The sequence below is a fragment of the Lagenorhynchus albirostris genome, chromosome 5 (genome assembly GCF_949774975.1).
Source record: "Lagenorhynchus albirostris chromosome 5, mLagAlb1.1, whole genome shotgun sequence".
Taxonomy (NCBI): Eukaryota; Metazoa; Chordata; class Mammalia; order Artiodactyla; family Delphinidae; genus Lagenorhynchus; species Lagenorhynchus albirostris.
The window spans coordinates 126,951,019-126,976,086 of record NC_083099.1 but is presented as its reverse complement, the minus strand read 5'-3'; the positions used below and the strand labels follow the sequence as shown (position 1 = coordinate 126,976,086).

Below are 25,068 nucleotides of genomic sequence, written 5' to 3'. Positions count from 1 at the left end.
TTTTTAATTTTCCATTTCTTCTTTTTTTTTTTTTTTTTTTTTAATGGGTGGTGCTTTATTCGTGCCAAACTAGTTGTTTGGCCTGAGATGTCCAGCACTGGAGTTTGCAGGCAGTTATACAGAGCTGGGTCTTGGTACTGAGATGATGATGTCCGGGAGGCCTCACTCCGGTTGATATTCCCTGGGGTCTGAGTTTCTCTGTTAGTCCATCGGTTTGGACTTGGAGTTCCCATCACAGGAGCTTGGGCCCGACCTCTGGCTTGGGAACCAAGATCCCTCAAGCTTCATGGCATGGTTAAAAAAAAAAAAAAAAAGTAAGAAAGAAAAAAATGAGCCGTACAAAGAATAAAAAACAAAATAAAATTAGAAAGATAAAAAATACATTAGAAAAAATAAAACTATAATTGAAACAACTGCAACAAGCTAAAATAAAACTACAGCAGAAAAAAAAGGGTTGGGGGAGGGCAACAGGCCAAAAGGAGTGATCACTAATAATGTATAAAGAATAAAATAAAATTAGAAAAATAAAAGATTTATTAGGAAAAATAAAAATATTAAAAAATCAACAACAATGAATCAACAAGGTAAAAGAGAACCCCAATCTAAAAGAGGAAAAGAGAAAAGAAAAAAAAAAAAAGAAGAGCCTTGGCTATGGAGGCGGAGTTTAGGCAGGGGCGGGGTTTAGGGTGGGGCAGGACCTAGGTGGGTGGGGGGTGACGTTTCAGCGTGGGGCGGGGCCTCTGCTTAGGACCTGCATAGAAAGGGAGGGGCAGCATGTCCAAAGGAGGGCCTCTGGAGCGTGGAGTTCTGGAGTTTGGAGGTAAGGCCCTGGGTGAGGGTGTGTGGGTGGGGTTTAGGCCCAATGCGGTTGGAGGGAGTCTCAGAGGGGGTCTCCGAGTGTAGAGGTGGGGCCCCGGGTTGGGGTGTAGGGGCAGGGCTTGGGCTCTGCACTGCGGGAAGGAGGGTCCGAGGGCAGAGGAGTAGGCCCGGGAGCCCAGCCGGCTCCCCAGTGCTCAAGTGGACAGGGAAAGCGCTGGCCCCGTTCCCTTCTGTTCCTCTGCGCCCCTCCCTCACCGTCCCTGCTGGACCCCTAACCATGGGTGGGTCCCACTGGATGTAGGACGTCCTCCCCTCCACCAGCCACCCCTCAGGAGTGCTGGTCCCGGAGGTCCGGCCTTTACTTTTGCTCCCGCTTCCCTCCCTCCCACTTTTTCAGGACCCGCACGGCTGGAGGGGGCCTCGGTGGGCAGAGGATCTGGCCCGGGATCTCAGCAGGTTCCCCAGGGCCCATGTGGGCAGGGGAAACCTGACCATGCTCCCTTTTGATTCTCTGCCCTCCCAATGGTCCCCCAGTTTCCACCTCGGACGTGGGATCCCTTCCCTTCTCCCAACTGCCCCTCAGGGACACCAGTCCCGTCCCGCCTCCACTTCTCCTCCCCCTTCACTCGCCCCACTTCCTACCCGGTCCCTGGGGGTTCCTCCTGTCCCCTTAGGTGTCCGTGGTACCGCACCGGTGCTTGGTAGGTGCTCTCTTTTCTTCTCTTTTTTGTTTAAGACTCATTTGATTCTCAAAATAACCCTGAACAGCAAAGCAAATAGTGGGAAAAGAATCTGAAAAAGAATATATATATATATGAATCACTGTGCTGTACACCTGAAACTAACGTAACATTGTAAATCAACTACGCTTCAATTTTTTTAAATAATAATAAAATAACCCTGGACAGGCAAAGCAAATAGTTGTTCCCCTTATTCTCCTTCATGAGCCTAACCTTCCAAGAAGGCTGATCTTACGTCCACAGCCCTGGATATATTTACATATTCTGCTCCATCTGCCTGCAATACCCCTGCCCAGTTTTGGCCTATTGAGATCTTTTTGAGCTTCCAAATCCCAAACTCTCGTGTCACCTCTCCCTTTAATTCTTTAATTAACACAAAGCATCTGTACTCTGATCATTATAATGATCATTATATATTACATGTGTGTGCTGTTGTTTTGATGTGTACATGTCAACTAATTATCCTGTACTAATTATAATCTCTTTGAGGGTGTGAATCAAATTTCTTGTGCATTCGTTTCTCCTGAAACAAATTACTAGGTACAAGCCAGTATTACAAATACGTGTCTTCAAGGAATTCTTCAGTTAGAAGATTTGTGATTCTTGGATCACCAGCATCAGCGTCCCCTGGGGACTTGCTAGAAATTCACATTCTCTGGTCCCACCCCAGACTTTCTGAATCAGCAATGCTGGGTTGAGGAATTCGCAGTCTAGCTTTTAACAAGCTGTCCAGGTGACTGTGATGCATGCAGAACTTTGAGAATTACTGATTTAGAGTGTATTCAACTTACAAAAAGTTAGTAAACAGGTGAGGATCTATTCTAGCCCACCAATAAGCCATTTAGATTTACCCATACTGTTATGTCCTAAATCCACATGATAAAAAACCATATACCACAAGAAGTATTTAAGGTGAAAACCTAAATGAAGTTAATATATTTAATTCATAAATATAACAGCTCCATTTATAGAAAAAGATACATAATTGCTGAATAGTCTTAGATGAAAAGATACACTTCTCATGATTAAATACTAAAAATCAAAACATAATTTTTTTAAATTATCAAATTGGTAATTTTTTAAACCTGTCATACCCTGTCATAACGGGGGCAAGTGAAAAGGAACTTCATAAGCTATTGATCATTAGATGGGTATAATCTTTTTATGGAACTGGTTGCCTCTCCCTAATAAATTAAAACGTACAGTCTTCTCTAATTTGACACCATATCCCTCCGGATATCCTGTGGAGAAGAGAGGGACATTTCTACTGTCACTTGAAACCCCTCAGGACTATTTATATTTTTTGATAAGCATCACTGCCTTTAAAATAACTATAAAGAAAGGACAAATGACATGCAGCAGACCTGGCTCCCGTTTCAGTTTATATTTATAAACTGACTCCTCTTCAGTTTATATTTCTCTCAGTTTGGTGTTCCGTGCCCCTAAAATTGTAGGGAAGTTGCAATACGTGATGTTGGCTGGAAATGTAGCATTTCAAGAAACTTAGGTGGAAATGGTTTTAAGTCCCGAGTCTAAATGATCAGTGAAAGTGTTAGACCATCTCTGTTTTTTTTCTTCCAAGGCTTTATAGTCTACTGTAACCCTAGAGATCTCAATTTCTATGCTATTCTGTAAAAAAAGAACGGAAATACTTCCTAAAGCACTATTGCTTCCCTCCTCCTGTTTTTTAGGGTGTTGTCATCTGTCAAAACAAGTTCTTGGCAATTTTTTTGGATACTGAGGATGAACACTTGAAGCAAACCAACCAAATTTAAGTGTTTTGAGGATAATAATAATAATTACAGGAATAGCCTCTCGGTTTTCTGCTAAGAATTAATCAGAACAGTTTCCAGATTGCTGTTGGCAATGGCAGTTACCATGAGGAAAACAGAAAACAGAAGCTGTTTCAAGAAAAGTAGGAATAGATGAGGTCTGGGGGAAGTACCTTTTTAATCTAGTACTCAGGCCTTGCCGGAATGGATTTCAAGTTTATAGGCTAAGTCTCTGCTTTATTTCTCTTGCCTTCCTTTTGGCAGAAAACCAATTTTCAACACTTCAGTTCCTTCTTTCCATCTTGATGGAGAAGTTTTTTTATACCTGAAGTACCTCTTTTGGGTATAAGAGAGGAATTAAGTTGAGACTGTCTGCAGAGTTACTGAAACAAAGTTATCCAAAAAAAAAAAAAAGGCCTAATTTCCTGTCCAGTAAGTCAAATATTGTATGAATGTATGAGAGAGACCTTGCTTGCTTTCTAGATCTCTTTGATGTAAAATAAAGAGATGGGTCCACACCAACAGAGCAGGCTAATGTGATGAGTGTATTGACTCAACAGCTCATAGCTTAGGCTTCCTTCACTGCCCTGTGTGATTTCTGCACCTTTGTACATCTGCCATGGACAGAGGAAAGTATCTGGCATTTGCTGGTTTGGTTGCTGTAAGTCCTTGGATGTGAAAAGCACCTGAGAACTCATCCAGTGCACTCCCTGTGGAAGTTGTTATTCTGGAAGCCATGTGCTCTTGGGGCCAAGTGATGCCCAATAATGTTTGGGCATTCTTGTTAAAAATGCAGATCTCTGGGCTCCACCTCTGATTTACAAAGATCTTCATTTTCCTTACCCTACCCAGGTGATTCTTAAATATTCAAAAGTTTTAAAACTCATGTTTATATGAAGTACCAAAAATACAAGGATTCTTACAGGCTTAGATTATGTTTCTGTTGGTCTTAAACATCGAAGAATAGCAGTTGCTGTCATTGAAAATTAGCCATGTGGATTTCTAGTGGTGCTTATTTCCAAAGCAGTGACTATCTAAAATATTAAAGTGAAGAGCATTATTAACCTTGAAGTTCAAATTCATTGAGAATTTGTTTAGTTGTGACAGAGTTGGTGGCTGTTTTCTTTATCCACGTTAAGACTTCTTATTAGCTATGAAAAGGGATTGGCATAAACAGCTTATTAACTTTGATTAACTATGTCTAAAAGAAATGAACAAGAATAGGGCAGGCTTCAGTCAGCAAATGCTGTCTCTCTTAATGTTTTCCCCATTTGCTTTTTTTTTTTTTTTTTTTTTTTTTTTTTTTTTTTTTTGCGGTATGCGGGCCTCTCACTGCTGTGGCCTCTCCCGTTGCGGGGCACAGGCTCCGGACGCGCAGGCTCAGTGGCCATGGCTCACGGGCCCAGCCGCTCCGCGGCATGTGGGATCTTCCCGGACCGGGGCAGGAACCCGCATCCCCTGCATCGGCAGGCGGACTCTCAACCATTGCGCCACCAGGGAAGCCCCCCATTTGCTCTTTTATTGCTTTCAGAAATTGTGAATTTACTATTCTACCTACCAGAATCTTTTCTTCCCTCTTTAGATTCTTCACTTTCTATTATTGATACTGACATTTTACTCAAAGAAACTACTGATTTAGGCTCTCTTCAAATCGAAAGTGATATTATTTTAATAAAGGATAAAAGGGAAAATTGACAAAATACACCTGGAGTTGTCAGCATTGTAAATGACAAACGGTAAAAGCTTAATCTTGGAGGATTGTCAGAGAGCCTAACATTAGCTCAGGAAGTGTGTGTCTCCATAGCGAATTGACAAAAAAAAATTACCAAGACAAGGCACACTGGGTACCAACTTCAGGTGCCAAACCTAAGAGCATCTCATTCTGTTAAGCAGCAGTGTATGTATTTCTTTGATAATACAGGAATGCAAATTATATTCCTTTGCTACTTAAAGTATCTCCTGTGGAGACTTGGCATAAAAATCATACACCATCTATTTTTTTCCCCCAAAGCAAGTAGACCACGTAACTGGAAATGTCCCAGATGTGTGAGGAAATCGTCCTTTGGAATTTTCCCTCTGCCTGTAGTGAAGGCAGGTAGCAGAGCAGCTAGCACTTGAGAACTTTCTTGGCAAATGGCCAGAAAAAGTAAGGAAAATAAAAAGCCCCAAAGGTCAAGTATACTTTCCAACCTTGGACTGTGTCACATTTGGAAGAAATCACTTCCTTGTCACTTTTATGAAAGGGGCAGGACATAAAATTCACTGCTCATCCCTGGTGACCCACTGGTAATTCACACTCCTTTTCTCATCTTCAGCCATTACCTTTCCAAAAAAAGAAGAAGAAGAAAGCAGCAAAATCTCTTTGAAAAAGCTGTTCTGACTGATCTTCCTTTGATCTGGGTATGACTAGGGGGGCATTCTAGTCAACTCAGGCTGCCATAATAAAATACCACAGATTGGGTGGCTTAAGCAACAGAATTTTTTTTTTTCTCACAGTTCTGGAAACTGGAAGTCCAAGATCAAAGTCTCAGCAAGTTTGGTTTCTCCTGAGGCCTCTCTCCTTAGCTTGCAGATAGCTGCTTTCTTGCTGGGTCCTCACGTGGCGTTTTCTCTGTATACAAGTGAGAGAGATCTTCCAGGCCTGTTGAAATAGGGCTCCACCCTATGAGCTCATTTTACCTTAATTACCTCCTTAAAGCGCCTGTCTCCAAATACAGTCACATTAGGGCTTAAGGCTTTAACATATGAATTTGGGGGAGGGGTGGGGATACAATCCAGTCCATAATAGTTGGCTACACCATGTTTTTGGATAGATCCAGTGTACCCCGTCTTCAGTATTCCGCAACCATCATCTATTTAGTGCATGTGGGTTCTTTCATCCTCAGAAAGTCAAGGGAGGCCATGAAAGACATTTTTCCTGCTTCTCTACCCTAAGTCACTGAAACCAGTTTTCATGTCAGCAGTCTTCTACTCTCTCTTTGTGAACTTCAAATACAGACCTCTTTGATATATAAAAAGCATACACTTGACATGGATTGATTTGATGGATTTTTAAATGTTGTTCTTTTACTAATTTCTCCATATTCTTCTCTTCATCTCTAAGTGACGAAAGCCAAGCATTCCCAGTGTTGAGGCATAAGGACAGACCAGATAGGATAACAAAGTAGAGCAGGATAAATCCACAACCAGGTATTGGTAGCCATCTTTTCTCATGTCTTGAGCCAAAAGTCACAAATAACCTAGTTGTAGTAAACATTCATTCTGTAAAATATTCTATTCCAATCATCCATATTTCATACAAGAATAAAAGTAAAACTTTAGGCCCCTGGAGAAGTTTCATTAAGATCCAGCTTGTTGAATGGACTCTAAGTTAAAATTGATATGCTGAACGTTATAGATGACTCGAGCTATTTGAGCATCACTCCATTTAGCTGCTGAATGGAGATATGACCTACGTCATACTGGCATATGCAGACTCAGTTCTGGCATGAGAGAGGGTTATGCTTTCATCACCCTAGAGTTAATAAAACCTGAAACCTGCCAGGCATTTGCCATGCGTTGTGCTGCCAAGGACAATTCAGCTTCCAGCTTCTTAGAAAGAACATAACATATAACCTCTGTGTTTACAAGGGTTTTGAAACTGAGGCCCTTCCACTGCCTTGCTGAGCTTGTGTTGACACTGGTACCCAGAATTCCCGTGCAGCCAGTGAGGGTCCAGAAAAGGAAGTGGATGGTTTCCCTGTAGAAGGGAATAGAGATGCTGAGAGCTGAAACAGAGAAACCTTTTGGTCTCCATTGAAGCACTTTCTGGTGTTCAGAGGGAAAACATCTCTGCACTGATGGCGCCAAATTAGACTATTAGATTATAGAGCTCTTCACTCCTCTCCAGTCCACTTATTCCAGCTTTGAATAAAGGGCCCACTAAAAATCTACATTCTACTCTTGCATATTTATTTATAGTCAGAAATGGCTATCTCATTAGCAGATGGTTAATATTCACTTATACGGGTAGTGTAGTAGTTTCCTAGGACTGCCAGAACAAATGACCATAAACTGGATGGCCTAAAACAATAGAAATTTATGCTTTCACCATTCTGGAGGTTAAAAGTCTAAAATGAAGGTGTCCACAGGGTCATGCTCCCTGTGAAGAGCCTAGGGGAGTATCTGTTTCATTCCATTTTCTTGCCTCTGCTGTGGCTGACAATCACTGACGTTTCTTTGGCTTGTAGGTACATCACTCCAACCTCTGCCTGTGTGTCGTTTTCAATATGACCAAGAGCCCACCTGCCTCCTGTAGGGTCCATCTGGGACTGAGGGCCTTATTCTAGTATGATCTCATCTTTACTTGATTACATCTGCAGAGATCCCATTTCCAAATAAGGTCATATTCAGAGGACTGGCAGTTAGGACATCGGTATATTTTGGAGGGGGAACACAATTCAACCCATACCAGGCAGGGTTTTTTTGATTTTTTGTATATTTTTTGGCCACACCGCACGGGCATGGGGGATCTTAGTTCCCCAACCAGCGATGGAACCCACGCCCCCTGCAGTGGAAGCGCAGAGTCTGAACCACCAGACTGCCAGGGAAGTCCCAGGCAGTTTTATTTTTAATTTCCTTTGACTTCTACAAATCCAAAAAATTGTCCAAGTTTCTTTCCAAAACATTCTCAAATTTAAGTCAAAGGACTGGATGTTTTTTTATGACCTCTTCACTTAAAAAAAAATAATTTCCATATTTAACTGGTTCGAATTGTGAAAGGCTTTAAATCCTTTGCATTTGCTTGAGGCTGATTAATGAGTAAATTTGTAAACCATGACTGTTTTAATTAGCCAAGGTTAATTAATGTTTACTACACTTGGAAGATGAAAAGACATGGATAAATGCACCATAAGGTGAATCATTTTTTAATTTGTTGTTGAAGCTTATAGTATGTTCGAATAAAGACTGCTTATATCACAAACACACACACAAAAGGTTGTTGGAGCCCTGTGGTAATTAGTGTAGAGGGCTCTAAATTTTGAGGTTAATTATTTACATATTATTGAAGATGATCATGTTTTGATACTGTATATTCAGAGAAAGCTAGTTATATTTTTAATCTGATTGTGTAAAAGGGGAAAGAATAGAAATCTGAGACCAAACTGATAACTCTTTATATAGTATATCATAATTTAAGATGAAGTCTGTTTTTTGTTTTTTTATTTCTGAGTTGAGACTTTTTCAGAGCAGGGTGGAGGAGGACTCTGCTGAGATGAAAATAACATTTTTAAGCAACTTTTTTGAAGAAGGGAAATTACTAGAATTCCATGTAAGTTTTCAACAGGAAAAGCATCAGGGGCTTGGACGAGTCTAGTGCTGAGATTGGAAAGTGTGGAGATTAGAAACAGTTTAGAAGGAAAAACTAGGGCAAGATCCCTGTTACAAGGCAGCAGGGAAGTATATCGTGGAAACAGTTGTCTCAGGCAGCAAAATGGGTTATCCATTCTTGGTGAGGAAGTGGTCATCTGGGGTAATTTTCTACCATGTTCAGTGGAACACACCTCTGGCACCAGGGTTCATGGCTTACAGGGAACTTGAAGCAGAGCTGGCTGGCCTCAATGACAGCACCCCCATTTCATTTCATCATTGTCTGAAGGGAGAGCATATTCAAAGGTAAATTAGCAAAAGGATTGGGTCTACTTTATTTTTTATCTCCTACACAGTTTTCTCATGTGTTCTTTGCAGAACAAAAAAAAATAAGGTTGCTTTTTTTTTCATCATCTCATGGGTGCTCATACTGAAATGATTGGATTTAAGAGGGGGTGAGGGGAAGATCTGTGACACTTTCTGGATGCAAAATACTTTGCTCCATGTCGTTCTTAACAGTAACCACCAATCTGATGTTATTGTTAAGCACAGCAGTTCAACACTGTAAAGAATTTTTAGTGAGGATGTGACACTTCACTGTGGATGGAACTGTTCATTATCTAGCAGAATTCAACGTATGATAAATCCCCCTGGGGGAATCTAATGTGGGCTTTTTTACTAAAATACCTGGGAAAATGGGAAAACTCCCATTTTCATCCCAGTGCTTCCCAGTGGGCCTGTTTCAGTCCTTCCGTGAGCTCTCCAGGCCCATATTTCCAGGGGCTCCAGACCTCTCCACCATGATGTCCACCATGATCACAAACTCAACATGTCCAAATAGAACCTGTCTTTCTCCCCCCATATTTGCTCTTTTGATGGACAAAACTGAGGTCAAGAATAAAAATATTACCAGCCACCCAATAGCACCTCCACCCTATCCCAGTCACACCCTCCCTGGTGCACCTCCCACCACCTCCAAAGTAACACTGTTGTTCTTTGTATCACTTCCTTAAACATCTTTCAGTTTTTATCACTAGTGTACATCCTTGCCCACTATCTTCTTCCCCTTTTTTTTAATGTTGATATGTCTCTTTAGGATTTTATAATCCTCAGGTTTCCCCTCTATCCTTTTCTTTTCTTTGTAATTTACTTATTACTGAACTGCGGGCCACTCAACCCATGGAATAACCATAGTCTGGATTTTGCTAATGGCCTACTCTTCGTGCAGGTCAGTATATTCCTTCGCCCTGTGTGTATCCCACAAATGTAAAGCCCCTAGCTTCTGTCTAAGCTGCTTCCCTTTTCACCTCCCTTGTGTCCCAGGAACAAGAAGAGTCCCAGCTCTTGGGCAGCCCATCCTCTGTGCCTTGATCCATGCACTTGTAAATACTAGAACAGTAGCCTGTCTTCCTTAGCGAAGCTGTAATATCACTATCTCCCCCACCCCAAAGTCCCAGTTTGTTTCTTTCTCGCTCTGTCTATACCCCTTACCATAGCATTTGTATAGGAATTACTTTTATGCCCATCTGAGGCCGTGAGCTTTGAGTAAAAAGAAACTGCCTTAGTTATTTCCTGCCCTGGCCTGGAAGACGTAGGATTGCTGAACAGGTGAATAAGTGAATGAATGAATGAATGAGCTCATTAATTAATAATAAAATGATTCTAATTTTCTTGACTCCAGATTAATTTTCTTAAAGTGAGTCCTTTCAGCCTCTCCACATCTGCTCTATTAATGCTTCCCCAAAGACAGACACTTGCCATCCATCGCCAAGCTTCAGATGCCAAGCACTTTCCATCGCCAGGCTTGGTTCCCCCTATATTGTTAAGGGATCCCGTGAGTCCACTACTGCAGAAGAGAAAGGACCATTGCTGTTCTAAAAATGTTCACTGCAGAACCATTTTATGTTAAAGAAAACAAACATAGGCCAGTGTGCAGAAGAGCATAGAGGACTGATGTGGTTCTTTTCAACCTGCATAAATAAACCTTTCAGGTGCACTGCCACGCATACAAACATGATACGCTGTCTACAGGAACAGGAGCATCCTCGCTTGTGATTCGCGCTGACCTTATCCACCCCTGCCTGCACCCCTTGTACTTACCAGCATAAATCTTAGGCTCCTTGAATGAAATCACCTATGTATGGATGTTGAAAATGTTACTTTCTACCATGAGCTAGGCAGCCTGGGTAACCAATACCTTACATGCTTCAAAATACGGTCATACCTAAAAGATAATTGCAAACTCGGTTCCCGACCACCAGAATAAGGCGAATATCTCAATAAAGCTAGTCATGTGAATTTTTTGGTTTCCCAAGTGCATGTCAAAGTTATGTTCAAACTATGCTGTACTCTTTTGTATGCAACAGCACTGTGTCTAAAAAACAACGTACGTACTTCAGCTAGAAAATACCTTATTGCTTAAAATGCTAACCATCATCTGAGCCTTTATCGATCTGTAATCTTCTTGCATTGGTAACATAAAAAATCACTGATCGGGCTTCCCTGGTGGCGCAGTGGTTGAGGGTCCGCCTGCCGATGCAGGGGATGCAGGTTCGTGCCCCGGTCCGGGAAGATCCCACATGCCGCGGAGGGACTGAGCCCGTGAGTCATGGCCGCTGAGCCTGCGCGTCCGGAGCCTGTGCTCCGCGACGGGAGAGGCCGCAGCAGTGAGAGGCCCGCGTACCACCAAAAAAAAAAAAAAAACACACTGATCATAGATCACCATCCAAATATAATAATAATGAAAAAGTTTGAAATATTGCAACAATTACCAAAATGTGATCCAGAGACAAAAAGTGAGCAAATGCTGTTGGGAAAATGGCACCAATAGACTTGCTTGACACAGGGTTGCCAGAAACCTTCAGTCCGTAAAAAAATGCAAAGCACAGTAAAGCGAAGTATTGCCTTTATTGTATGCCTGTATAGAGTTCTGTCGATTAGGCATTTATCAGATATGAATCAATTACTGTGCACTGTTTTCATAGCATAGCAGAGAATGATTACTAGCTGTTGAGAGGGGCACTGTTGCCCATAGGGTGTCTCTTACCCAGGTAAGAAAGATTTCTCTCACGAGTTTGGGAGAAGGTGCCAATCAGACAGGACCACTGCTTACAGTGCGCAGGTTGGACAGGACACAGTGGTAGGGGCATCACTCAGACTCCCTCCCTTGTCACGTGCAGCTGGGGGTACAGGGTGGAGCTGAAATGCAGTCTGCACAGAGCTTGACAAGCCATGTGCCCTATATGTGACTCGCATCCTGTGGGCTGGTGAGGGCCTGGCCTTTATCAGAAGTAAAGGTGATGTTTTGATCTCCAGCTGCTCTCTCTTAGTTGGTTTAGAGCTGAGGTGGAGCAAAAGGGGGGATATTGTGGGTCGGTGCCCAGAATGCCCCAGCATCCACAGCGAAGGCTCCAGGGGAGTATGTGCTCAGATTGTATACAGCTGCCAGAATGACTTTGCATTTATAAAAATGTATGCAAGAGCAGTTAAACAGTCATTTGAGTCCTTTTTTAAAATAATCTTCCACATTATCCTTTCTTGTGCTCACTAAAAGCACGAGCAATTTTTAAAAAATGAAATGTGATACTGACCCAGATAGAGCAAACCTCAGGTTTTATTTCATGTTTCCAATTTACTGTATAGCGGAGAACTTACAAGTACAAAGAAACAAGCAATAAACTGTACGAACTATGCAGAACAACCTACCAGAGAACAAAGAAATACATACTCTGGAATGGCACTGGAGAAATACGGATTCTTGTGATTGCGTCTCTCTGTGTCCTCAAATCTGATAACTCCAATTCCAGGGGCCTTCTTCAGTAATCTCACAAAATTCTGTCTCCTTGACCACAGTCTTAACAACTAGATAATAAAGTGATGAGGGGACGAGATGAAATAATTGATTCCGTAAAGGATAAAACTATGTTAAAAATTATTTTTGGTGGGATGGCAAGTGAATTTTTGTTTCTTTTGTTTTCTTTGCACTGAATGTATATGACTCATAATTAACACCAAACTACATTTTTATATAAGGAGGAATCACAGTGAAGTGATGCTGCAGGGGTTAGGCTCTTAAAGACAATTTTGAAGAGAAAATTCTACATAATCATCATTACTTTGAAACTCCTTGAGCTTAGCCATAAAAGTATACATCTCTCAACTACCCCAAGACAGCCAGTTTTTCCTCTAACATGTGAAGAGACAACTGTCTTGCTAGGTTGAAGGCCATAAGAAATCATTGACTTTTGTTTAAGGGATATAAGACATAAAAATCACATTTATTTTAATTTAGTTTGCAGAGGACATTTAGTCTGCATCTGCTTACATTCATGGACATATATGCATTTTCACTATATGTATTAACCAGAGGAAAACATTCATACACATACAAGCTAAAGCTGGTACTACAGATTGGCCCTTTACACTGAAATTCTTCACTATGTGTTGTTTCTTCAAAACTAGGGCACATTTATATATGTGAATTATGCCCTCAACACAGCATACTTTGAGATTCTTTCTGTAATATGTAAACTTGGTTTTTAGCTTAAACTTTAGAAGAGTTTTCCCCTCAGGATTGCTTAGGCTCCTGACTACCCAGGCGGGACCAAGACTCCTACTGTGGTTGGAAATAAGATCAGGTCATTGGCTCAAGTTCCACAAGTAAACATGAAGTAGGAACTCTACTCTGTTTTTAGAAACCAGGGAGCCTGACTGACTTTTATCTTGATTTCTGATGGCCATTGGTAGGTCTAAGTTGTTTGATCTGCGTTGTTTGAAAGTCAAAACGAAATTTGTCTTGAAAAGGAACTTCCTCTATATGCTCCATTTTAAGCGAGACAAGCGATGCTTCAGGAGAATGTCACTTGCAACAAGGAATGTTCTCACAAGTAACGTGTAGCCATGTTTGTATCACCTTCAGGGATAGTTTGTTGCCATAAGTGGACAAAGCATGCTCCATTTAAAATCTCTGTCCAAGAAACTACTAAAGAAAAATAAACCCAGATTCAGACGTGGAGTCTGAATTTTGAGACCGTGAGAGATTTTCAGGGTTGATAGTGTAGCTAAAAATAAGAGGACTGACCCAGTTTTCTGGGAGGTCAAAATAAAAACTAGATTTGTGGAACAGTTTTGCTTTGTGATAATATATCTCATTTTTTCCTCATGTTGGAAAATATGGCAGCCTTGTAAATTTAAATTGCTCAAAATCCAAAGCAGTCTAAATATCTTAAATTTGACTCGATCGGTGAAACCTAATGACAGTTCATGTGGCCATCATATTTATACCAGTTCATGTGGCCATCATATTTATACCAGTCTACCAGAGAAAGGGAAATCTAAAGAAGTGGGAGATGGGTGAGAGGAGAAACTGCTGCTGAGGGTGGACCATCAAAACAGGAGTGACAGGTAAGCCTCACTTAGAGAAGGGGGCAGTGCGTGGCTGTGTAGCTGGGAACACCTGGCCTTTCAGCTCTGCCCCACCATCAAGAAACTCTGTGACCTTGGACACCGGCTCTGTGATTACCTTGGTTTCTTCACGTGTAAAAAAGATATCATTACATTCATCACTTTCCAAATCGATCAAAAATAATGTATGCAAAACAGGATGCTTGTGATGATAGATGTGGATGTATTTTTATAATATTTGTTACTAATCAAAGTGAAATAGCCACGTCCTCCATAAAATGTTTTTTTTTTCAATGGAATAGTGAGAAGGTTGCACTAGGAATCGGGATACTTGTGTTCAGATCCCAGTTCAGTTACTCGATAACTTTACATGTATTTCTCAAGGTTGGTGTCACAGTTTGCTCAACTGTCATTGGGGGTAGTAATCCCATTATGAAGGTTGATGTGGATATCAAATGAGCTAACAGCTATGTAAAGGCCACAGGCATGGAAGGCGTCATTGGTGCCGTTGATCTCATGCCATCAAGATGTCATAGCATGACACAATTCCATCACAGTATTGCTGTCGCACCAGTCACACGCTGATCGAAACATCCCAGCCGTGTGCAGTAATCACTTGAAGACCACATAGGTTCTCCCCCAAATCAGCATTTCAAACAACTTCTGCTCCGTTGAACTATAAGTCAGTCCATGCTTAAGACGTAAATTCAGTCTTTATAGGGGAGAGCACAGCAGTGAAGTATGTCCTCTGGTGCCCTCTACTTTTTAAAGTACATTCTTTTGCTCAGGGTCTGAATAACAATGACCTGTTTGTTTCCTGAACACTTTCCTGCTCTGGCTCCTATGTAATTTCCTGCCTGACAAATAGTCTGGCAAAACAAAGGAAATTCATAACTAGTCTTTCCTTTCCTGTGGCTTCCTGGTTCAGAAAAATGTTATCGTGAATGACAGCTTCAAGGCCATAGGGTGGGTTGGGTTTATGAACATGCCTTTGAGGTGTTTTGCAGCAAGGTTTCTTCTGGCAATATTGTTTCTTGGCCATACTCACCTTTCACACCTTGTTTTTGTTTTGAGGCTTGTCTTGTAGGAAGGGGTTAACAGCCCATTTTGTACTGATGCCTTTGTAGACCTCGTGGCAGTGGTCAGACTGTAATGTGCTTAAGACTCGCCTGGGATCAGATGTATTATGCTAAGTGAAATAAGTCAGATAGAGAAAGACAAATACTGTATGATATCACTTATATGTGGAATCGAAAACATACAGCAAACGAATGAATATAACAAAAAAGAAGCAGACTCACAGATACAGAGAACAAACTAGTGGTTACCTGTGGGGAGAGGGAAGTGGGGAGGAGCAATATAGGGGTAGGGGATTAAGAGGTAATATGTATAAAATAAGCTGCAAGGATATATTGTGCAACACAGGGCATATGGCCAATATTTTATAATAACTATAAATGGAGTATAACCTTTAAAAATTGTGAATCACTATATTGTACACCTGTAACATATAATATTGTACATCAACTATACTTCAGTTTTTTAAAAATTGCCTGGGGATCATGTTAAACGTGCAGATTGTTTCCCTAGCTCTGGGTGGAACCCGAGATTATGCATTTCGACAAGCTCTCAGGGGATGCCCACACAGCAAGATTATAGATAACAGGATTCAAAGTGAAGAAACTACAAAGACCATCCATCCAACTTCCTAATTTTATGGATGAGGAACCAAGGCTTAGGGAGTTTCAGAGGCCATGGTGATGTCAAGTATAATGAACAGCGTGGCAGTTATATGCTAAGCCATGTATCAGACATGCACAGACTGTGATTGGAAAATTAAATCTGATCTCATCGTCCTGGTGTGGGCAAAATGCCTAGAATGGATGACAGCAGATTTATAGTAGAGCTTCTTGATGGGGAAAAAATTACATCCCTTTTATAAATATGTCCAGTGCAGCTGTGGCAGTTGCAGGGGTGGCATGGTGGAGGGATGCATTGTATAGAGGTGTAATCCTCAGTCCTTTTAAATGCATAAGTAATCATTTGTTAAAACATAAGAATTGATCATGTGAGACTCTTCTGTTAGACAAAGTTGATAGAAAATTTCCATTTGGGGAAGAGGCTGCAGATAAATGTGTGTTTTTCCACTAGGAACCAGAAGAATCAGAAGATTGGGGGAAAATGAAGATAGCGATGCAGGGTCAGTTCTATACAGTAGAAAAACCAGCAAGCCTGAGCATGTTCACTGGTCTCCAGATCAGACCTTGAATAGCCGTATTTCACAAGGGAAAAGACTGAGCTTGGACCTCCTCTATGTGAAGGACATTTCCCACCCACCCCAAATGTGTTTAAAAGATGGAAAAGGTAGTTCAGTAATTACAACTGAAGCTTGTAGAAGAACTGATTTAATGTTTATAAACTTCATTTTCTTGAAACCTAAAATATGGCAGTTAAACTTTTAGAAGGAGTTTGCCTAGTGGATTAATAATTAAAAGAAGAGCATTAGGTGAATTATCTAGGATTCATCTGTTTCCCATTCATAGTCCTTTATGAGGCCATTTCTCTCAAAATGAATTATCATGGAAGTCTATTGCTTCTACAAAAACAAAATATGTTAGTCATTTGAAGTTGAAATCACCACTGGGGGATCTCTTTTGACGTTGCTTTCTTTTTTTAAAAAAAATAAATTTATTTATTTATTTATTTGGGGGGGGCCACGTTGGGTCTTCCTTGCCGTGTGCAGGCTTTCTCTAGTTGGGGCGATGCACGGGTTTCTCACTGCAGTGGCTTCTCTTGTTGCGGAGCACAGGCTGTAGGTGCGCAGGCTTCAGTAGTTGTGGCTCACATGCTCTAGAGCGCAGCCTCAGTAGTTGTGGGGCACGGGCTTAGTTGCTCTGCGGCATGTGGGATCTTCCCGGACCAGGGCTCGAACCTGTGTCCCCTGCATTGGCAGGCGGATTTTTAACCCCTGTGCCACCAGGGAAGCCCTGATGTTGCTTTCTTTAAAATATTTTAAATATTTTCAATGATAGCTAAGTGGTGAGGTGTTTCATTTTCTTTCTCTTATTTACTATAAGTATGCTTGATATACATCCTCGAAATATTTTTAAGAGGGCAACATACAGTGGGGTTCATTTCATGTTTAATATTTGAAATTAAACATCTTTTTATTGTTTACACTGTAGTTTAAATATTACCACCATTGAATTCAGTTAAGTGTTTCCACTTTTAACTGCAAGGCTCATATGCTTGGGTATTACAGAAGATATTTAACTACAGAGGTAACTGCTGCAATTTTGGGCAGTATCAGTTAGCCTTTAAGAAAATAAAGAGTCTTGGGGGGAATGTGCCTTTTAGTCTAATACAGCAGTTGGCAAATGTAGATGCTTAAAAGCTTTGACATCCCAATATATGCCATCAAAGCATTGTAATAAAATATTAAATTAATTCAGATAAAAATCCATCGGGGCCACCGACATAGTAGAAGTGTGGTTTCTGTGTAGTTAGTCTGGCCACAAAATTCAAAGATTAAGTCCCACTCAGAATGAACAATGAAATGATATTTGGCTTTAAATTTTTTTTTTATCATAAGAGAAATTGCCTGGTGCCAATTGTGTTAACAGTTGGTAAAATCCTGAGCCCTTAATAATGTCAAGAAGTAGGTTGCCATCTTAGACATTTTATGGTCAGAAAATTGAATCCTACTCCAGCTAACAGTAATCCATCAGTTCCACCCTCTTTTCTTCCCTTAAACCTAACACTGACCTCATTGTTCCAAGTGAGATGACCAAAGGTGGTTGTTTCTAAATCTCCTATGTTAAAGAGAGATAGGAAAGTGGATTTCTGCTTTGGTACCAAAAGTTTTTTTAAAGCTTAAGTGCTTCTCAGTCTGCCAAAAATGTAATGTTTGTTGAATGTTTTGTTCTTTCATTTTCTGAAAATGAATATAATAAACCAGGAAAATTAACCACCATGGGGCTCTACACTTTAGCAGCCATTTGGAGGAAATTTCCTGCCAACAGTGTAAAAGAGAAAAGGGGGCACACCATGATTTGCTGCAATCTAAAATGCCGTGCCTATTTTATGAAGCACAGATGTAAGATTTTCCACTGTGACAGTTCCCTACACTATCTTTTTTACTGCCATGGCTGAGATGAGTACAGGACTCCCCCCAGCTCCCATGCCTGGGAAATGCCTATTTGAGGGGACAAAAGCAGTAACCATTGCATAGAGCTCATGGTGTTTAAGTCAGCTTACAAGGTAAATATGGAAGACATTATGGAAGTCATGCTTATAATGCCTGGTTTCTCCATCTACTCTGTAAATGAACAGTCCAGTGATGAGAATTAGAGTGACCCTGGATAGGTAGGGGTTAAATCAGGGATGTTGGTGTTATGTAGCCCAGGACTTGGATTTCAGCACTGATGCTTACTGGCCATGGAATCTTGAAGAATCCATTCACCTCTCCCGGCCTTAGATTCATGTTCTGTAAAGGTAATGATGCCTGCCTCATAAAGTTATTGGGAGGAGAGCTGTAGAAGAGCGGGCATTGGAGCTGGGCCCTGAAGAGTTCATTATAGTTTATATAAGCAGAGATGGGCTTCCCAGGTAGCAGGAACAGAGAGCAAAGGTGTCCTGAGGGGAATGCATGGTCCCATCTGAGAGTATTCCAGACCGTTCAGATGTGGTATTATGATTCTGACACCAATTCCAATGTGTGGAGTTCTCCCCACACCAACAAGTGATTCTCCAGCGTTAGCTGAGTGTCCTACAGTTCAACCCAATCCTGATACTACTACCTGGAAGGTAGCGTCAGAGTCCACAGGTTAAGCAAGGGCTTAGTCCCACAAGACTGCCCACCCCACTCCCCTCCACAGCCAGTCTCAAGTCCTGGCTGTCACCTGGCCTTCTGATGGCCATCTGTGAATCAGAGACTCCAGCCACCTCCTCCTTAGGTTCTATTAACTTCCTAGAATGGCTCACAGAACACAGATAAATGTTTTACTTACTGGATTTTTAATAAACTAGCAGGTTTATTAAAAAACGATTTAACTCAGGAACAAGAGAAGGTTAGGGCAGAGTATGTGGGAAGGAGCTCAGAGCTCTCCTGCCCCCTCCCAGCCCAGCACGCTCTCACATCTCCACATCGCGTGTTCACCAATGCTGAAGCTCTCCTAACCCTATTCTTTTTTTTACATAGCATATTTTTAAATGTTTACTTTCTAATTGTTGTGAGTATATAATACAGCTGAGTTTTTATATTGACCATGTATTCCGTAGCCTTGCTAAATTCACTTAATTTTTTTCTTCCCTTTTTTTATTGAGGTATACTTGTTTATAATATTATATAAGTTTCAGGTGTACACCATAGTGATTCACAATTTTGAAAGCTTATACTCCAATTATAGTTATTATAAAATGTTGGCTATATTCCCTGTGCTATACAATATATCCTTGTAGCTTATTTATTCTAAACATAGTAGTTTGTACCTCTTAAACCCCTATCCATATCTTGTCCCTCCCCCTCCCCACTGGTAACCAGTTTGTTCTCTTTATCTGTGAGTCTGTTTCTTTTTTGTTATATTCACTAGTTTGTTGTATTTTTCAGATTCCTCATATAAGTGATATTATACAGTATTTGTCTTTTCTCTGTCTGACTTATTTCTCTAAGCATAGTACTCTATAGGTCCATCCATGTTGTTGCCAATGGCAAAATTTCATTTTTTATGGCTGAGTAATACTCCATTGTGTGTATATGTACCACATCTTTTTTATCGATTCACTTGTGGTGGACACTTAGGTTGCTTCCGTATTTTGGCTATGGTAAATAATGTGAACCCTATTCTTTGGGGTTTTTACAGAGGCTTCATTACATAGGCATGTTTGATTAAATCATTGGCCATTGGGGGTGAGGCTGAAAGTTCTAACCTTCTAAGCATGTTGTTAGTTCCCCTGGTGACAAGCCCCCATCCTTAGGTGACCTAGGAGCTTTTCAGAAGTCACCTCATTAATGTAAAAAGACACCTTTATAGGTCACATCACCTAAGAAGTTCCAAGGGTTTTAGTACCTCTGTGCCTATAAAGACCAAATAAATATTTCTTATTATAAATCACAATATCACAGGTGTATACAGCAAAGAGCTGTGAGCTTCATGGCTAAAAAGATGAGGTGGGCCCAGATCCCAGAGGGCCTTTAACATTTGGCAGAGGAGTTTGGGATTAAGTCATTAGAAACTGAGAAGCCATTGAAATAGGGTGGAGCCATTCCTTAATATCAGGAAAAGATCTGGGAAACAGAGGGATAAATATTAGAGGAGGGAGAGCACTGAGGAGAGAATTATCACAATTATCCAGGCAAAAAATAATGATGGCTCAAGGGAGGTGGGTACTGGAAAAGGGGAGTAAGAAATGAATAAGAGAGAATCCAAAAATGGAATTAAAAAGGAGCCCTCAGTAATTCAAGTATGGGACACAAAAATATAGAGTCACAGATGGTGCTGAAGGTTTCAAGCCTGTGGCTGGGAGAATAGTTCTGCCATGATTAGAAAATGGGAAGGCAGGAGGAGAGCCTTGAGCTCAGTTTTTTTTGTTTGTTTGTTTTTGGTTTTGGTTTTTTTTTGAGGTACGTGGGCCTCTCACTCTTGTGGCCTCTCCCATTGCGGGAGCACAGGCTCCGGACGCGCAGGCTCAGCGGCCATGGCTCATGGGCCCAGCCGCTCCGCGGCACGTGGGATCCTCCCACACCGGGGCACGAACCCGTGTCCCCTGCATCGGCAGGCGGACTCTCAACCACTGCGCCACCAGGGAAGCCCCCCAGTTTTGTACATACTAAGTTCATGGAAGATCTAAGTTAATAGTTCCAGCAAACTGTTAGAAATATGTACACTAGAGTGGGAGGGAGAAGTCAGAGCCGGGGAAATACATTTCAGATTCAACCAAAAGTAGGGGGTCCTTAGCATTTCAAGAGTGGATGGGATTTCCAAATGAAGAACTGAAGAAACAGATAGAAAGAGATACAAGAAGAAAATGACAGAGACGAAGAGATTAGAAAAAATGAGCAGAGAGTTACTCAGAGAAATCACAGGAAACAAGCTCAGTACTGAGTATACAAGTCAAAGAGAAAAAAATTCCAGATGGAGGAAGAGGTTAAGTGATGGTAAATGCCACAAAGACACCAAGAACAACATGGCGCCAGGTAGGGCCAGGAGCTGATCCCGCTGGCAAAGGTTATTCATTCCCTCACAAGATGAACATGTAAGCACCAATAATTATTCCAGAAGATCCTCTCTTTACATTTTAACTACTTAACAGTCACAAGCATAAGATTTATATAAAAGACCCATTTAATTTATTAAAGTAGACATTGGCTAAGTTATTAGCCATTACCTATGACTCTGTAAGACATGAAAAAATTGGAAGAAATGTAATGCGGGCCTTTTATCTGTATGGGAAAGGTCATTGCAAGCATCAAATATTGAATTTTAGAATGGTATCCCAGCAAATAGATATATATTATAACTCAAATTAGACTTCAAGAGGACCGATTTGCTTGAGATTTTATCATTTAAAATATCTTGCAATAAAACTGACTTCATAGAAGGACATTAATCTCATACTTTAATGCTAGTCTGTCAGACTTTTAATAGATATATTTGAACAGAATTTTAATTTTTCAGATAAATTTTTTGTGACTTTAGAAGAGAATGTGAAGGATAATAGTAAGATGTTACAAAGCAAATTTAAATCCTGATTTTACTTTTTTCATTTTCTACAACAATAATACTAACCAGTGATTGGTTTGAAATATATAATACAGTAAACTCTTGACAGAGGTATGATTAGAAAGTGAAAAGTTCTGATTAATGTTATTGTTGATAGCACACATGCTATTTATAAGTCTCTAATGTTAAAAATATGTCACACAGAAAAACCTGGTGAATCTTTGGCAACATAATAAGAGAATCACAGATCTTGTGATGCTCAGTTTTTAAAACTGCAGTTGCACTTAGTACAGAGTTATGTTCCCAGCTCTTTTTTCCAGTAAAAATGCATTTCAATAATGAAATGTGTAATTTGGGAATTTTCACTGGTCTACAAGAACTTCAGATAGGTTGATTATGTTCCATAAAGTTGATTTTGTTTAGTCAGTTTTAAAAAGGGGTAACTGATAGTATTTTTTGAAACAAGATGCAAACAAGACGCAGCAGAGAAAGACAGGATATTTGGTTTGAGAGCCCATGAGAAATGTTGGCAGGCGGGGCTGTTTATCCCACAGAAGAGAAGGCTGGAGCAGAGCTTCACGTCTGCAAAGCCAAAACTGGCCTTCTTTGTTGCCTCAGAACATATATCGTGCAGCACCTGGGAGCCTTTGAGAAAGACAGATTTTTTTTTCAAGGCAAAACAATGAGAACTGTTGAAGAATGGAGCAGGCAGACGTCCCATCACGCTTTTCTTGTCCTTAACACATGTTCATGGAAAGACTAGGGACTCGCTGGATATGTCCTTCAGCTTGAAAGAAACTGTACCTTGCATACTGCCGCCACTCCACTGCAAACACCCCGCCAAAGCATGATCTCATTCCTCTGTGATCACAGCAGACTAGGACAGAATGGCCGTTGACCTCTCAAGGTTTTTCACCACTGGGGGGAGTGGTGCAGCGCGTCAGAGCATCAGCCTTGGCCTAAGCCACTCTACCTGGGCTCAAATCCCACCTTGGGCATTGCTAGCTATGATTTTGTGTAAGTGGCTTACCTACCGTGTGCCTCAGTTTTCACATCTGTAGGATGGAGACGATAATGGTACCCACCTTGTGGCTGTAAATAAGATCATGCATGTCAAGTAGTTACACTCGTGCCTGGCAGACAGCAGTTGGTAGCCGCTGCTGCTCCTTCTGTTGTGATGGTTGCTGTTACTCACCAAAGACATGGCTCTGTTTTGTTTAGATGAGCTGCTTCAGAAAGAGCAGAACTACTCAGACGATGTCTTGGCCAACATGATCAGCGAACCAAGGATCAGTTATGGCAATGATGCTCTCATGCCATCTTTGACTGAAACCAAAACCACTGTGGAGCTTCTTCCCGTGAATGGAGAGTTCAGCCTGGATGATCTCCAGCCCTGGCATCCTTTTGGGGTCGACTCTGTGCCCGCCAACACAGAAAATGAAGGTAAGAAGCCCAGGCAGGAACAAGTGTTCAGTCTGGTTGTATAATCTCTCTCGTGTTCTTAAGAGGTGACTTTTGATATGAATTTTTAAAAGTGCTTTCTCACTGAGAGGTATTTTGTTGCTTCTGGAATGAAAGCACAATATTCAATTAGTGTTTATGAGACAGTGACCTAGAATGCACACCTCTGAAGAAAACAGACATGTGATAAAACTGTGGAAATCACAGTTCACTCAGTGGAGAGAGAAAATTTTTTTTTCTTTGTGGCCACACTGCGAGGCTTGCGGGATCTTAGTTCCCCGATCAGGGGTTGAACCTGCGCCCTCGGCAGTGAAAGCACAGAATCCTAACCACTGGACCACCAGGGAATTCCCAGAGAGAGAAATTTTGATGGGGCCTGCATAAATGGAGGTTTGAAAGCCACCAAAATAGTCTTCATTGGTTATTTATTCTAGTGCATTACATTTCAGATCACATTAAATGTTAAAGGCAAAGATAAAGAACCACTTATGTCATGAAAAGTAATTTGCTATACAATTCTGTGTTTGGAAAGTTAAATATATTCCAAACAATTCTGTGTTTGGAAAGTTTGGAAGTTATACAATTCTGTGTTTGGAAAGTTTGGAAAGTTAAATATAAGGCAGCTGTCAAAATTAAGAAGCACATTGACCTAAACATTTCTTCTATGATAATTCAGAAAAGCAAGATTTTCTCTGTCAACAAACTTGCACAATGGATTATGTACTTTTCATTCACAGGGATTTCTTAGCAGAAATTTTCAAATAATATCTATTTAGGAGAGAATTTTTTAGTCTTATTCCATATCATTTTACATGTTCAGAAGTATAAAATTTTGAACATAGGAACACCTTGATTTCGAGATACTAATACCTTGTTTTTCAAGAACACATAGGATTTTTTTTAATAAATTAATTTTTTTTTATTTATTTTTGGCTGCGTTGGGTCTTTGTTGCTGCACGCGGGCTGTCTCCTGTTGCAGCGAGTGGGGGCCACTCTTCATTGTGGTGCGCCGGCCTCTCATTGCAGTGGCTTCTCTTGTTGCAGAGCATGAGCTCTAGGCATGCAGGCTTCAGTATTTGCAGCACGCGGGCTCAGTAGTTGTGGCTCGCGGGCTCTAGAGCGCAGGCTCAGTAGTTGTGGCGCATGGGCTTAGTTGCTCCGCGGCATGTGGGATCTTCCCAGACCAGGGCTCGAACCCGTGTCCCCTGCATTGGCAGGTGGATTCTTAACCACTGTGCCACCAGGGAAGCCCGAGAACACATAGGATTTTATCTGTGATTTTTCTTTGTTAAAGAAGCAACTTTTGACAGTAATATTTTGACAGTAATAAATACGGATATATGTAGTATGGATACCTCAAAATACAATCACTTACTCCTCAGACTAATATAAATCCAATATTAGACCATAAGTGCACTGGAAAAGCTTTTTTTAATTTTTTTTTTTTTTTTTTTTTTTTTTTTTTTTTGCGGTACACGGGCCTCTCACTGTTGTGGCCTCTCCCGTTGCGGAGCACAGGCTCCGGACGCGCAGGCTCAGCGGCCATGGCTTATGGGTCCAGCCGCTCCGTGGCATGTGGGATCCTCCCGGACCGGGTCACAAAACTGCGTCCCCTGCATCGGCAGGCGGACCCTCAACCACTGCGCCACCAGGGAAGCCCGAGAAGCTTTTTTTTAAAGAACCATTGCAGAAAATCTTTATATGGACTGTTTTTATAACATGAGTAATCACCCCAAATGTGTTTCATTAATTTGGAAAAAGGTACCTTCTAGTAATAATATCAGACCATAAACAGCAGTGTTA

General features: G+C 41.1%; 2 protein-coding genes across 3 annotated transcripts in view; one reads left to right on the top strand and one right to left on the bottom strand.

Moving 5' to 3' along the window:
• JAM2 (junctional adhesion molecule 2) overlaps positions 1-25,068 on the bottom strand; it is a 410,153-nt gene that overhangs the window by 138,216 nt on the left and 246,869 nt on the right. The window lies entirely within an intron of this gene.
• Positions 1-25,068, top strand: part of APP (amyloid beta precursor protein) — a 275,906-nt gene that overhangs the window by 224,572 nt on the left and 26,266 nt on the right. For both annotated transcript variants that reach the window (XM_060150785.1, XM_060150786.1), the window contains exon 14: positions 23,026-23,247. In XM_060150785.1, coding sequence (XP_060006768.1) covers positions 23,026-23,247 — 222 coding nt within the window. The remainder of the gene's footprint in view (positions 1-23,025; positions 23,248-25,068) is intronic.